The sequence below is a fragment of the Drosophila serrata genome, unplaced genomic scaffold (genome assembly GCF_035046125.1).
Source record: "Drosophila serrata isolate PLE 108 unplaced genomic scaffold, ASM3504612v1 contig_34, whole genome shotgun sequence".
In the NCBI taxonomy this organism is placed as follows: domain Eukaryota; kingdom Metazoa; phylum Arthropoda; class Insecta; order Diptera; family Drosophilidae; genus Drosophila; species Drosophila serrata.
In genome coordinates, this window is record NW_028256932.1 from 653,125 (window position 1) to 668,159 (window position 15,035).

Here is a 15,035-nt window from a genome sequence, read left to right on the forward strand (position 1 = left end):
GCTTATTTTCAGTGCGTTCGTGTTTGTCAAACAGAAAGGTTGTGTGCGGACGATTTTTTTTGTTACTTTTAACCCTTGTGTGCGATGTCGTTCTGCTAAGAACATAAACATTAATTTAGATATAAAAAATTTTACTTTAAGATTCGGATATATTTTAAAATTAAGAATTTAAACAAAAAAATAGCTTTACAAAAACAAAAACAAAGATTAATGTCAAATTCCAAACTATTAAAAATTAAGTTATAAAACACTTCAACTCTTTTTACTATGTATGAACAATTTAACCCCCATGGACCATCTAAGCGCTAAACTAAAAGCTCTTTTGTCGTTTCACTCGCACTTACTACGCAGACTCCTCTCACTTGCACTTGTTGTGAGTAATGAATAGGGGAGTGCTTTTGCCGACGAGACTACCTTGTATAATTCTACCATGTGCTAGACGGTGTTTTCTCATTTCAACTTTCACAAATGGGATTTTAAAGTCTTTATGAATATTTGCGTTGGTCACATTAAAATGAGAATTAACCAATCTTCCTAAAATTTCAGACTGGAAGTTCTGGAGGATCTCTATGTTAGAGTTGCTGGCTGTTCCCGACAGTTGTATGCCGTACGTTCATACTGGCTTGAGAATCGCTTTATATAGAAGTATTTTGTTTTGAACGCTTATTTGTGAATTTCGACCCAGCAGCCAGGTCATTTTGTTTGCTTTTTTAGTTAGTTGTTCTCTCTTTGCCTTTATGTGGTTGTTTCATGTAAGCCTGCGATCAAGCTGCCAAGATATTTAACATTGTCACTCTGCGGAACAGGTGAGTTATTAAATCTGACTTCTGGGCAGTTTCCAGCTCTTAATGCAAATGGTCTCTGCACAGACCTATGCGGATTTTCTTTTATTATCCATAGTTGAAACACGCTTTCATTTATTACTCTATGGCACTGCTCTGGGGTTCCATTCCCTCTCCTGAAACCAAACTGGTATTTGAGAATGATAGCTAGATAGATAGATGTTTGTCCAAAATAGGCAAAATTCTCGTAAAGGATTTTTTTTCGAATACCTTAGAAAATGTTGACAAGAAGCTTATGGAACGGTACGACGATAATTCAGTTTCCGGTTTCTTCGGCTTTAAAATCACCACCACCTCAGCACAATTCCATTCAGTTATAAAATTTTCTAGCCTTATGATCGCATTAAATATAATTGTTAACAGACGAATGCATTTTGATAGTAAGTCGGGCCGGGCGCTTTTTTGTTAATTAAATTCTTGATTTAATTTAAAACTTCGTTCACTTGTATAAGAAACTAAAAACCTACTCGAAACTAAAAATCTCTCAATATCTCTATGCAGTTTCGTTAACAATATCATTTGGCTAAAATACAGAAATACAGAATGCAAGTGATGCGCAAAAGCTTCAGCTAACTTGTCATCAGATCTACACCACTCTCCGTTGTTGTTCTTAACAACTGTGCTTCTCTTAGCCGGTCTTTTGAGATATTTTGTTGCCTTCCACAGATTATATTCATAGTTTGATGATTAAGGGTCTAGACTTCTAAGATAAGTGAGATCTGATGTTGCTTTGTTATACAATCGCTTGTCAGCAGGATATCTGCTTTCCTGCCGTGGTTTTTCAAATTCTGTTTATTCTGTATCATTGACCCGATCTCAGTTGCTATAAATGGTGGGCTAGTTTATTGGCAGTTAGTTGCAGAAGTTGAAGATATGTAGCTCGCTGTATGTATTGCTGCTGTTTTTTGTCGTCGCCAGTTTTTTAAGACAAATTGCAACTTACATTTTATTCAAGATGGTTTTTGAACGCATTTATGTTTGTAGTTGCTGCGATTATTTTATATGGTTTGTATGCATACAAGCTAAAGCGCTAGATGTTGCTATTATTGGAGAATGATCAGAGCTAAGGTCAAAATTTTCGGTAACATTCATGTGTGATTGTGGAATTCCAGAATAAACTATAAAATCCAACAAGTCCGGAATTTTGCGGCTGTCGGGAGGTCAGTATGTTGGATTTCCTGTCGAAAGACTTGCAAATTTATTGGCTCATATGCATTTATAAAGCTCGCTTCCCTTCGGGTTTGTAAGTTTAAAAATTTAATGTACATGGTTAGAAATGCCATTAGCATTACATATTCCGATATTGAGATTTATTTGCATAAGTTGTTTGCAAGTGAATTTTTTAATTAGTTTATTAAAAATTAAATTAACTAAAACCGAGATGTGGTGGCAAGACTTGGCACGAACGAAAAATTGATGCGTCGCTTCGAATTCAAAAAATGCGAGTAATCTATATTTCTTAGCTTAGCCTAGCTTATGCTAAGGTTGGCGAAGGCGAGGCGAATTCGCGAAGAGCGCGAGAGAGCTTTATTGCGCTGTCGCCTTCGCCCTAAACTAACTACACTAAACTTCAAAATTATGAATTCAGCCAACAACGGCCCCGTTGAACGCCTCCACGGCTTCAACATCCTGGAAGCGGCGCCAGCTTGTGGATCGCCCTTCGGAAGATGGCTCCATCGCTCCGTCTAAGATCGACGACCCTGACCATGCCGTCCTCCCCTGCGTGCGTCGCGTCGATCCGTCCTAGTAGCCACTGTTGAGGCGGCAGGTTGTCCTCTGCCACGATGACGAGCTGTCCCTCCTTGATGTTTTCCTGCTCGTGGTGCCACTTTCCTCGGATTTGGAGGCCCAGCACATACTCCCAGGACCATCGCCGCCAAAACATTTGCTTGGCTGACGAGACAAGCCGCCATCGCCGCAAGCAGCTGAGACCCGCCTGGTCCGGGGTCCGCAGTGCTGGTGCTGCGACGAGGGGCCCGCCTGTCGTAGAGTGAGTGCCTCTCCGTCGCTTGGGTCCTGGCTGAGAGCTCCGAGGGGCCGCGAGTTCATTATGGCCTCGATTCCGACGAGGACTGTCCCCAGCTCTTCTGCGTTGAGGAGTGCACTGCCCACCGCTCGTAGGAGTAGGTGCTTGAAAGTTTTCACACCTGCCTCTCATAGTCCGCCCATTTGCGGAGCCCGAGGGGGTGTGAACGCAAATTCGCATCCGCTTTTTGATGCGAATTCGCGAATCGCGTCCGCCTGCTCCTCGAGCCTCTCGCGAAATAAGGCAATGTAGGACTTATATGGGGGCCTTCCTCGTATTTTCAATGTCGTATAAACAGGGCCACAAAAATCAACGCCACATATTGCAAATGGGTGGAGAGCACGGAGTCTTTCTGCAGGAAGATTTCCCATAATTTGAGTCATCAGTCGGGGCTTGTATTTAAAACAGCGCACACACGATCGAACTGTCTGACTGCAGAGTTCCTGAGCGTTTATGGTCCAAATACGCTGTCGTAGGATGCTCACAAGTGCTCGAGGACCGACATGAAAATTTGTGTGGTGCAGATGCCGGACGTAGCTCTGCACAAATTGGGAGCGTTTCGTCAACAGCAAAGGAAACTTGGCATCGTAAGATATAGGAGCGTTTGCGAGTCGCCCCCCAACTCGCAACAACGAAAAACTGCACCAAGTGCCGGCGTCTTCATGGATGAATGGGTTCAATCGCTGAAGACTTGGGCCGACCTTGGAACCTTTACGAATTTTTACTATTTCTACTTGATACTGGTGATTCTGAATTATTTCAACGATCTTATTAAATGCTTCAGTATATTCAGTCGGTGACAGAGTTTTTTCGAAAACTATACTCTTGTCTTTACATTTTCTTATAAAGCGGAACATATAAGCGAACACTCTCAGCAGTTTCAGGTGTGACGAGAATCCCTCGATGACGTATAGCAAATCGGAAGTTTGCACCGCAGCGGTCAGTCCGACCACAGTCTTTCTTGATTCCTGCCGCAAGACTTCCTCATCCAGTTCGAAATGAACATTCTTGGGCCAGTTCTTCTCCTCGTCCTTCAGAAATTGAGGTCCCGTGAACCAGATCGACTGTCCAATTTCGTCGACGTCACAACCTCTAGACACTATATCTGCTGGGTTCTGCTTCATTGGTACATGCCGCCATGTAGCCTGTCCTGACCATTCTTGAATCTCCGAAACCCTGTTCAAAACGAATGTCGACAACGACGATGGATGAGATCGGATCCAATGGAGAGTGACTTCCGAATCCGACCAGTAAACGATTCGCTCGATAGGGACATTTATTAGCGGTTTGATTCTCTGGCAGAGATCTGCGAGAAAGTGAGCGGCACATAACTCAAGCCTTGGGAGCGTTTTTGTCTTGAGCGGCGCTACTATCGACTTTGAAGTCAACAACGATAATTTGTAACCTTCAGCAGACTTGCTACAAATGTAGACGCAAGCTCCATAGGCTCTCATGGATGCGTCGGCAAAGGCATGTAATTGCACCGGTGACATCGGATCAGTATGCACAAACCGAGGAATAGCTATCTTATCCAATTGAGACAAGGTGTTTTTTTAGCATATTCCATGCAGTTTCTAAATTCAGCGGAATTGACTCATTCCAGTCTAACTTCTTAAGCCACAGTTCCTGCAATAGGATCTTTCCCTTTAATACAATGGGACTTAATAAGCCGAGGGGGTCAAACAGCTTGGATGTCACCGATAAAATGTTCCGTTTTGTCGCTCGGAGACCCATGACAGAATCGTCAATTTTAAATTTGAAGGCATCTTCGCTAGGCAACCAAGATATTCCTAACGCCTTAGTTGACTCTGATTCCGAGATAGGCAGTGGCCTCAGGTGAGTTTGAAATCCACTTTGTCAAATCAAAACCTGCTGTTTGAAGAACCTGAGACACTTCAGACTTGATTGTCCGTAGCTCCTCTACGCATGCAGCACCAGTTAGCATGTCATCGACGTAAAAATCGGATCCAATTACGTCGGCAGCTCTAGGGAATGAAAGTTTCGCAGATTCACTCAACCTTTTCAAACACCGAATAGCAAGAAAAGGGGCTGGTCCAGTACCATATGTAACGGTGTTGAGCTTGTATAATCTCAAGGATTCAGAGGGGTCTCTTCTCCACATTATGAGTTGAAACTGCCTATCCGCTTCGCTAACCATCACTTGGCGATACATCTGTTTTACATCGGCAGTCAGGGCATACCTGTGCAGCCGGAAGCGGAGTAGAGTGGAGTACAACTCTTCTTGGATTGCCGGTCCCACCATCAAGATGTCATTTAAGTCGATGTTTTGCACGATGCATCGAAAACAACGCGCAACTTTGGTGACGTACTCTGGGGCCTCAACACACATTGATGGGGAATGACATAATGTGGAGTGGAAGGAATTTTGTTGTCTGTTGGCGACATATGACCTAAGGCGAGATATTCTTCCATAAATTCCAAGTACATGGTCTTTAAGTCAGGATCTCGAGACAACCTTCTCTCAAGCGACAAAAACCGCCGTTTTGCAACTTCAAAAGAATTGCCTAACCCCTTAGGGTCAGATTTAAACGGCAGCATTACTTCAAACCGATCTGATGGCAATACCTGAGTAGTCTTCCTGTAGTACTCTTCACATAATTTGTGCTCAGGCGACAGAATTTTCTTTGGATTTGGCATTTCCTCCAGTGACCAAAATTTCTGTAGCGTGGTGTCAATCGACACCAACGATTCTTCACTACAACTGAAACTATTCACAACTTGCTTCGGGGCTGCAGATTTATATCTCCCCGAGACAACCCAACCAAGAAGGGTCTTTTGAAGAGTTGGATAGTCAGGACCTTGTTTAATTTGACCAACAGCCAGCAATTCGAAAAATGATTCGGCTCCGATTAGCATATCAATTTTTTGAGACTTGTAAAAGTAGGGGTCTGTTAATGGGAGGTTCTTTGGGATCTTCCAATCGCCGACGTTCACCGATTGATCGGGATGATAACCGGTGATCGATTTTAAAATCCAGAAATCGAACGAGAACTCACTCCCATTGATTCGTGACTTCACCACGGTGTGTATCTTTTTCTTGACTTGAGAATTGGATTCGCCAATACCAAGTAAGTTGATACACGACTCCTCTCTACGAATCTGTAAGCGGTTCGCTAATTTTTCTGTTATGAAATTCGTTTGAGACCCAGAGTCCAGAAGTGCTCGGGCTAAAACGTATTCGCCGCTTTTGGTGCGCACGCTTACGATTGACGTAGCCAAGATTACCCTGTCCAATGACGTAGCATGCATAACATGTGACGTGGAAGGCTGCTCTTGGTTAAAAGGAGGAGAAATATTTTCTTGAAGGGGTGGCAACGCTAAACTTTTATCAGGCACTGTGTATCTGTGGAGCAGAATGTGATGTGAGCCGTCACAAGCTCTACACTTTTTTCCCTTGCATTTTGATACAGTATGGCCTTTTCGCAGACAATTGATGCATAAGGAGGCTGACTTAACAAACTCGAACCTTTGCATTACAGAGAGACGCCCAAACGGGCTGCAATTCTGTAGTGAATGATCTTCTGCATTGCAATAGCTACAAGTTTGCTGAGGCTTGCTGTTGGAGGAGGAACACGAAAATGAGCTTCGATTATGTGGTTTGCTTGACGGTAATTTTTCCAGCTTTGGTTTTGTCGATTCTTCAGCTGATAAATGCTGGTATCGGCGATTTAACATTTTCTCACAATCGGACCAAAGTGGCAATGTCTCATAATCGAGCTCTTCCTCCCATTTTTGTTTGGTCACTGGGTCGACTCTATTTAATACCAAATATATTAACATTGCGTTCGAAATTTTTGTATCATCTCCTATCGATAGCACCGTAAATCGACGAAACAGTGTCGATAAGATTTCTCAAGGAGGATGCGGATTGATGCGATATTTTTGGAAGACTAAACAATGTTGAAATATTATTCATAAAGATGAGGCATTCGTTGTCGTAAACCTTTTTCAAACTGGCCATCGCCTTTTCGTAATTACTCTCGGTGACTTGGTAAGCTTTAATTGTTCCTAAAGCTTCACCAGAGAGACATGAAATTAAATGGTTAAATTTTTTCGATAACTGGAATGCTGGCATTTTTATGAACCAAAGTTTCGAAGAGGCTAATAAACTTTTTAAATTCCGAATAATTTCCACTAAATTTTGGCAATGCCAAATTCGGAAGTCGCGCACGAGTTGGTGCTACAGCAGCTTATCCCGGAGTTTCGCTGCTGGCTGCTGTCCTAATGGCAGATAATAATGACATTAATTTTGCCTTGGTCACGATGCTAAGTTCTTCCAACTCGTCGCCATATTCATCGCCACTATCTATTTCTTCTATCTGTTCTTGTATTTTATTTGCCTTGTTAATTGAAGCATTTAAGTTTTCGAGTCGACATTTCAATTCTTCTTCTTAAATCGGAATCGAACCCTGTTCCAACCGTTTAATCGGCGAATGGTTCTGACCCTACTTTGGAGCTTGCTTTTTAACTCCTCCAGAAGAGATTTATTCTTTGTATCCTGGCTCATTTTTACGAATTAATTAAATTAATTTTCCCAAGAATGATAATAATGGCCGAAAATTATTTTTTAAAGCAGAAAGACGACGAAAGTATTAATTATAGCTTTCGAATCTAATATAAATAATATCAAAATAATATCAAATAAACCCTCAATTAAAAAGAATAAAAATATATATATATATAAATATTCTTTTTAATTTAATAAATATTTAATATTAATAATTAATTTATTAATATTACAAATTAATATTTTTATTTTGTTCGAAAAGTCTATTAAATATATATTTTTTTTTGATGACAATAATTTATTTAATTGAAACGAGTCACGCAGTATCAATATTAATAGTGTGTGCAAGTGACGCCGAAAAGTGTATACCCGACAAATACAGGGTAGCGCGTCACTTGGCGGTCCGCTAATCTAAGCGACTGCACCGGCACACACGCGAATGCGAAAACGAAAAAGTTCACCGCTGCGGCTGCTTGTATATAAGGCTTTATGTATTGGTGCGCAAGCTTGGATTAACTTCCCAACTATTAAAGCGAGTTCTATCGAGAGAGGAGGGGAGGGGGGCGACAGTGATTGCAATATAATACAATAAATAACAGAAATAAATGTTGCGTCCAAGTGCGGTTCAATTTTATGTATGTATATATGTTAATTTTAGACAATATATAATTGAATAAATAAAACATGCAATGTTGCTCTACTATAAAAACGTATGTGCCAAGAATTGAAAGAGAGGTGCAATATTTCAGCACAAGACAATAAACAATAAATTTATTATACTCCAGCTTTCAATTTTTTGCACAAATACCTCTGATTGCTGATATATATATATAAATATATTCCAGCTGCCACTTTCCTGTACTTCTTGATTCCTCGTTGATGGCAGTAGTTGGCGCAGCAGAGTTTTTTCGCGACCGACACGGTTAATTTATTTAAATTATTTAAATTTAATTTATTAAACACAGCGTGTCGCGGGCAACAATTTCTACAAGCACTAATCACTGGCTTGTTCAACTGCACTTATGTATTATTATATTTTTTATATGTATGTATGTATATATATGTATATATTTATGTATACTGTGTCACTGTCACTATTATTTGTTTTTAATTATGTTGCCAATTTTCTTCTTGTCCACCCGGGGGCGCCATGAATTTTTTAATTCGTTTATTAAAAATTAAATTAACTAAAACCTGATGCGTCGCTTCGAATTCAAAAAATGCGAGTAATCTATATTTCTTAGCTTAGCCTAGCTTATGCTAAGGTTGGCGAAGGCGAGGCAAATTCGCGAAGAGCGCGAGAGAGCTTTATTGCGCTCTCGCCTTCGCCCTAAACTAACTACACTAAACTTCAAAATTATGAATTCAGCCAACAGCAAGTAAAGTAATCATATTAAGCAAGTTATTCGTAAGTTCAAACTCTTTTTCCAATAGGTGTTCTATTTTTTCTAAAAGGTTGCGTTAGCATTATCTGATGTCACTTTAGCAAATGTTTGGTTTTCGTTAGGTATTTTGAACGGAGCTGCATTCGGTGGGTCAAAATTGTAGATTGTTTCCGTTTTATTGATTGTTGCGACCTCTTGGACATGAGTTCCATGAAAATTCTGCACCCTTTGTAGCTTGCAGCATGATTTCCATCACAGTTTGCACATTTTGCTGGAGATTCTATATCTTTCGGGTAGCAGATACTCGGATGAGCAAGAGAGCATTTAACGCACTTAAAGTTTTTTGAGCAGTAAGATTAAGTGTATCCATACGGTTGGATTAAGATTAAGATTAAGTGTGTCCATACTGTTGGCAGCGATAACATTGCACTTTGTCTCTGCACTCAGAAGTTTGCAACGCAGTGAAGGAGTCATCTCCGACCATATAAAGTATATATATTCTTAATCAGCATCAAAAGCAGAATCAATCTAGCCATGTCGGTCTATCCGTTTCTACGCAAACTAGTCTCTCAGTTTTTAAGCTATCTGCAGACTTCTAAATACTTTCACTCGTACTCGTATGTCAGGCCGGATCAGACGACTATATCATATAGCTGCCATGACAACAATCGAAAAAATTTTACAAAAAAAAGTATAACTTCTTTAGTTATTCTAGAGTTTTATGTAAAACTAGCTGTACCCTGCCACGTTTCTCTGTGCCATATTGGTTGCACGCATAAGGAATAAGTCAAACAAAACAGAATAATTTTCAAATTCATTTAATTCTGTAATACTTGTTGGTATACAATATTTTTCGTTTCTCCATTCTGCGCGTAAATATAAAGACTATCTCGTTTTCCGACACGGGAACACGCAACATATAATTATCCGTGTGAAAAACAATCTGCATCCAAATCTAGACCACACAACTCCATAGATTGACCTTGAGCTTTATTAATGGTCATTGCGAACGCCAAACGAATGGGAAACTGCAATCTCTTGAACTGAAACGGTGTATCAGTCGGGATCAGAGTAATCCTAGGAATGAGGACATCTTCACCTTTGAAAGGACCAGTTATGATCGTTGCTTCTACTACGTTGTTCATCAATTTCTTGACTGCGAGTCGCGTACCGTTGCAGAGTTTCGGCTGATTTATATTTCGGAGCATGAAAATCGGCACACCTATTTTTAATTTCAATATGTGTGGTGGCATTTCAGGCAGATCAAGTGAGTTTAGAAATTCCGTAGGGTAATTAACTGCTGGATTGGATTACATGATTGAGCTGGTAGACATCTTTGTTCTTGGCAGCGAGAATCGCACGTCCACTAAGCCAATCGTGATTCCTATAATTTATTCGAATATCGGGAAACACTTTTTGGATAAGTCCTTCCTTCGATGTAACTAAATTACAGAAATTCTCGGGCAATACTATTTTTCTCGACGTTTCATTGACTGGCAGTTTTCCGTTCCCAATGTCCAGTAGCTGTCGTGAGAATACGTTGGCTGAGTCATCGTTCTGTAACTGGACACGCATATTCGTCTTCAACTGAAATATACGTACATGTTGCCACAATATAGAATATTTCAGGCAAGCATTTATCTCGTCAGCTGGTATCGATCGGGAAATCACAGGCAACGTTTGTCTGAAATCCCCTGCGAGCAATATTAACGCATTCCCAAATGGTTGGACAGATCCATGCAAATCCCGCAATGATCGACCGAGAGCCTCCAGCGATTTTTTGTGTGCCATCCGGCATTCATTCCAAACAATGAGTTTACATCTTTGCAATACTTTTCCCATGCCAGATGCTCTGGAAATGTTGCACGTAGGAGTCTCGATGATTTGCATGTTCAACGGCAACTTCAGCGCTGAATGAGCAGTCCTCCCACCAGGTAACAATGTCGCAGCGATTCCAGATGAAGCTAGAGCTAAAGCAATGTCCTTGTTAGCTCGAACCGTTGCCAACGTTTGTTGTATTACGGTCATTCATCATAGCATCCCGCAAATGGATATATTCCTCGGACCGAAGTGTCGTCTGATTCAATCAGAGGAACAGCAAACGTTCTGTTTCAATTTTTGCATACATCAAATTGTTCCTTTCGTGAAAAAGCTTCTGTAGCTGCGAAATAATGTGCCTCTTCAGCGAGGTATTGATTCCATAACGTGCATCTACTTCATCTCCATCATCACCAATGAAGTACATTTGAAGAAATTTGTGTTCGCTGTCTGGGAACGAAGGCAGGGAACCTGTTTTGTGATAGATTTGTCCTTTGATTTTAAAAGTTGGCATGAATTGCGCATTTATAATTTCCACACCAAATGACGTCATTTGGAAGCTAGAGTTCTATTTCCTAATGTTCGACAGGAAATGCTTCGATTCAGCAGTAGATCCAGCGAATTGAGAGTGCAGAGCAATTTCACTTTCCCGAAAGCGCAACACAATCCTTTTGGTTCGTTTTTGAATTTGAGAGCCTGACAGTATGAGCACACCTGATGCATCCGGCCAATAACGACATTGCGATTCGAGCTATAATCAACACTTGTATTATATCTGAATGCAAGACGATTGCATTGCAGGTTTTGATCTTCTGCAAGCTTTAAACGCGCTTCAGCTACCCTTGCCCTGTCGCGATTCATTATTTTGAGAGTAAATCAAATCGATTGTTGCAGAACGCGACTGCCTAACTCTCAATCATTTTCTCTTAAGCCTATCTGCTCGTCTTTCTGCTGATTCCGCGTTGTGTATCTGCATTGCTCTTAGTCGCTCAGTCTCTCGGATGGAGGCCCGCTCTTCGTCAGTCATATTCGTAATCTTACGTCTTTTTGCTTCTGTATTGCGAGTACGACGACCCAAACTCGACACTTGGGTGGCATGACTTCGTTTCTTAATGAACCTGAACAAAAAAATTAAATTTTAATCTCCAATTTCTTCTTTCAATATGTTTTGAATGTTTGACAGGAAATGCTTCGATTCAGCTGGCTGCCTGTAGATGGCGCAGCAGTAGGGGCACGGGGAAACGTTAAAAAAATTGATATATTCGCAACCGCAGATAAGCTATCAACATCAAAAGTAGACAATAACCGAGCTGGAACCTCAACGCATGTTGTGTAAAAATTTGGGCTTAAACGGTTCAGAACTATTCAAGTCTATGAAGGAAGTAGACACGAACAGAGCATTTTTATACATATAGATAGAAGATATATTAATATATATATATAATTAAATACTTGATTATTCGAAAGTTAAAAAAAAAATATTTTTATTTTTATTTAACGGAATAATTTACACGATATTTTTATGAGAAGAACACCGACCGAATAATTTCGTGTCTCAAACTGAACTCTGCTTATTGAACTAGGATGGGTGACGATCAAGCCTCGGTTTTGAGCTTTTGTGGATCTTAATGAATTTCGAAAGATTCTGAGAGAGAGAGCTTAATTGATTATTTAATTTCTCTTGGATTCAAGTGCATTCCCTCTTGGATACAAGTGCTCTTTTGAAATTTGATCACTTTGTTTTCGAGCTAACGAGTCCGAACTTTGAGCGTGTGAACGCGACAAATAGGAAAGGATGTTTAGACAATAAAATTGTTTAGTCTACTACTGGGGACTTGTGTTTATTCTACTGTCGAGCTCGTGTGGAGTTGTGGTGTCCGATGACTGTATGGTTATCATTCGATGATGATTCATGGGTGTACATATATGTGGAATACGTAGGCATGTGCTAAAGTCTATGGGACTTTGGATATGTCACTCCCCCAACCTTTGAATTTAGCCTGTCCTCAGGCGGATAATGTGGGATAAATCATAATGTTATTTTCTGGTATGATCTGATCATTTACAATTTGTTCCAGGATCGGTTGTTCTTCTTGTGTTTTCTTATATTTAACAATGAGTTTCTTAGGTATACTCTTAAATTTATAACTGACATACAATATTAAACTTAGGATTGTAATAACAAAGGATGTAAGACATATGATTTGAAACATGCTGTAATATTTTACATGGGATTCAATTATATCTCTTGTTTGAATTTATGCCAAAGATTCTATTTTGGTAATGTTGTTGACAATATAAATTGACTGTGTAAAATCTGCAAGGTTGTTTGAAATTATGAATTCATCTATTTGCATAGTACAATTCTTTATTTTAATAATGTTGTTTCCTTGTATAGAAACTCTATTGTTGATACAATTTTGATTAGCAAGTGTTTCAGGAATGTTCCAGGTGACTAATATGTTTGGTTCAACATAATTGATTTGGAAATCTTTGTGTCTTTTAGTGTATTTACATTCAGTAGGTTCTTGTTTAATAATTCCTATTAAACACTTATGGAAAATTGGTTTATCTGTGTGTGTATTATAGACCTTATCTTCGTAAATATAAAACTTATCAAATACAGATTCAGTAAGGATGTAGTTGGAGTCATCAGGACATGGAACTATATTGAATATTGGAACTTTTCTTATCTCGCTAGGAACATGGGAAATTATTAAAATTTCGTTTGTATCTGTTTTAAGCCAAGTGGATGTTTTAATCTTTAGCATTTTCTCGGAATTTACTTGTTTCAAATAATTATGTTTACGTAATTTCGGATTGAAAATTCCCAGTCTCGTGAGTTGCATACCCATTTCTATGTCTTCAATATACTCAGTGAATTGTTGTAAATTGAAAATAAGTACTGCTACCTGTTGTTGTTTTTCATTTTCAATTTTGAATTTGTTAATGATATCTATCCCGCTGTTAATCACATCAATAATCATATTCAAATCATGATTCTGAACGGAATTTTCTGACAAGTTATAAATTTTGCTTTCTAACTCATCTCTGTCATCTAGTGTGCCGAATAAATATTTGTATGCTGTTCCTACAATATTTACTAGACCTCGTTTGGTTCTCTTGATTATTCTCAAACCATTTATTTCCCGTTTTAGTTTTTCAACTAAGTAATCTATTTGGATTACGTCAGGAAAATGTTTCGCTTCATCCAACAAGTTCTCAAACATTAACATGGTTTTAGTTATGTTTATGCTTAAGTAATGATATTCGTAACTCGTGGGTATCTCCGTAACTCCTGTCTGAAATAATAGGTATCCATTCTTAGCACTTATTGTGTTTACTTCTATGCTATTGCCTTGGGCTACGGTGATGAGAGCGATGATTGCCAGACTTATAATCATTATGGGGGATACGGGACATCTTTTAATCTTCTTCGACGGGTCTGGAATTATCGTATTTACTTTTGTTAGTTTTCTTTTGTTTCTTGAACTTGGACTTGTAATGTACGATTTTCCTGCCTCTGTTTGTTTCTTCGAAGTGTTTATCATCCACTTGTCTAATCTGACCTGTTTTCTTAAACGGGTTGGTCACCTTACTTTTGACTAATGGTGATTGCCTATATTTCGTATCAACATCACAATTATGTCTGTTTTTGTTTAGCTGGTCGATTTTGTTGATTTTGTTTTGTTGTACATCAAAATCAGGGCTACCTGCGTATAGAAAAATGCCTGCTGGAGTTCTTTTGGTGGTATTGTGCTTTGTTTTGTGATTATAAACGTATAGAATCGTTTCAAATTTTGTGCATCGATCTTCTATATTTTGTTCACTACCAATAATTCTCAGCTTCTCATTTAGTCTTATGAAATCTTTCTATATCGGATATACCGTTTTTGCTTGTTGTGATGGTTATATTTACGCCTTCTGATTTTAACCAGTTTTGCAATTCTATGCACATAAACGCTGAATCTTTATCTGCTTTTATTTCTTGAGGTTTTCCCATGTCATAAAATATCTTCATGAGGGCTCTTTTTGCTTCTAGCCAATCTCTACTTTTTACTTCGACTAGGGTAGCAAATTTTGAGTAGATATCTGTGCAAGATAGGAAGATTTGGTTCCCTGTTAGATAAAAATCGATCACATATTTTTCTCTAGCGTTTAGGACTTCGGGTGTCGTTTCGAATAGAAGTTTCGTATTCCTATGTTCAGTTTTAGCTATATTGCAAACTTCGCATTCATTGATAATGTTCTGAATAAGTTTCTGACTGTCAGGATAGTAATATTCTTCTTTAAACCAATTAATGGTTTTTTCTATACCTGGGTGTAAAAGTTCTTTATGTTTCTTTAAGATTAAATCTTTAAATTCTGCATAAGTCAAAATATCAGTTAATTTCTGAGTACATCTCAGCAATTTTGTAAAACAATTAGGGCGTATG

The 15,035-nt window shown here is 39.1% G+C and overlaps 1 protein-coding gene across 1 annotated transcript; it reads right to left on the reverse strand.

Annotated features, from left to right (window-relative positions):
- Nucleotides 1–3,349: 3,349 nt before the first annotated feature.
- On the reverse strand, nucleotides 3,350–4,361 carry LOC147645015 (uncharacterized). The gene is made up of 3 exons (XM_086834514.1): nucleotides 4,274–4,361; nucleotides 3,736–4,174; nucleotides 3,350–3,407 (listed from the first exon to the last, which is right to left on the reverse strand). The coding sequence occupies exons 1-3, from the start codon at nucleotides 4,359–4,361 to the stop codon at nucleotides 3,350–3,352; spliced, it is 585 nt and encodes a 194-aa protein (XP_086690640.1).
- Nucleotides 4,362–15,035: the final 10,674 nt, after the last annotated feature.

Coding starts and splice junctions, on each gene's coding strand:
- LOC147645015 (XM_086834514.1), bottom strand. CDS start 4,361: ATGTCACCGGTGCAATTACATGCCTTTGCCGACGCATCCATGAGAGCC. Junction 4,175..4,273: donor TTGTAGCAAGTCTGCTGAAG/GTTACAAATTAT, acceptor ACTTTCTCGCAG/ATCTCTGCCAGAGAATCAAA. Junction 3,408..3,735: donor CACCTGAAACTGCTGAGAGT/GTTCGCTTATAT, acceptor CAATTTGTGCAG/AGCTACGTCCGGCATCTGCA.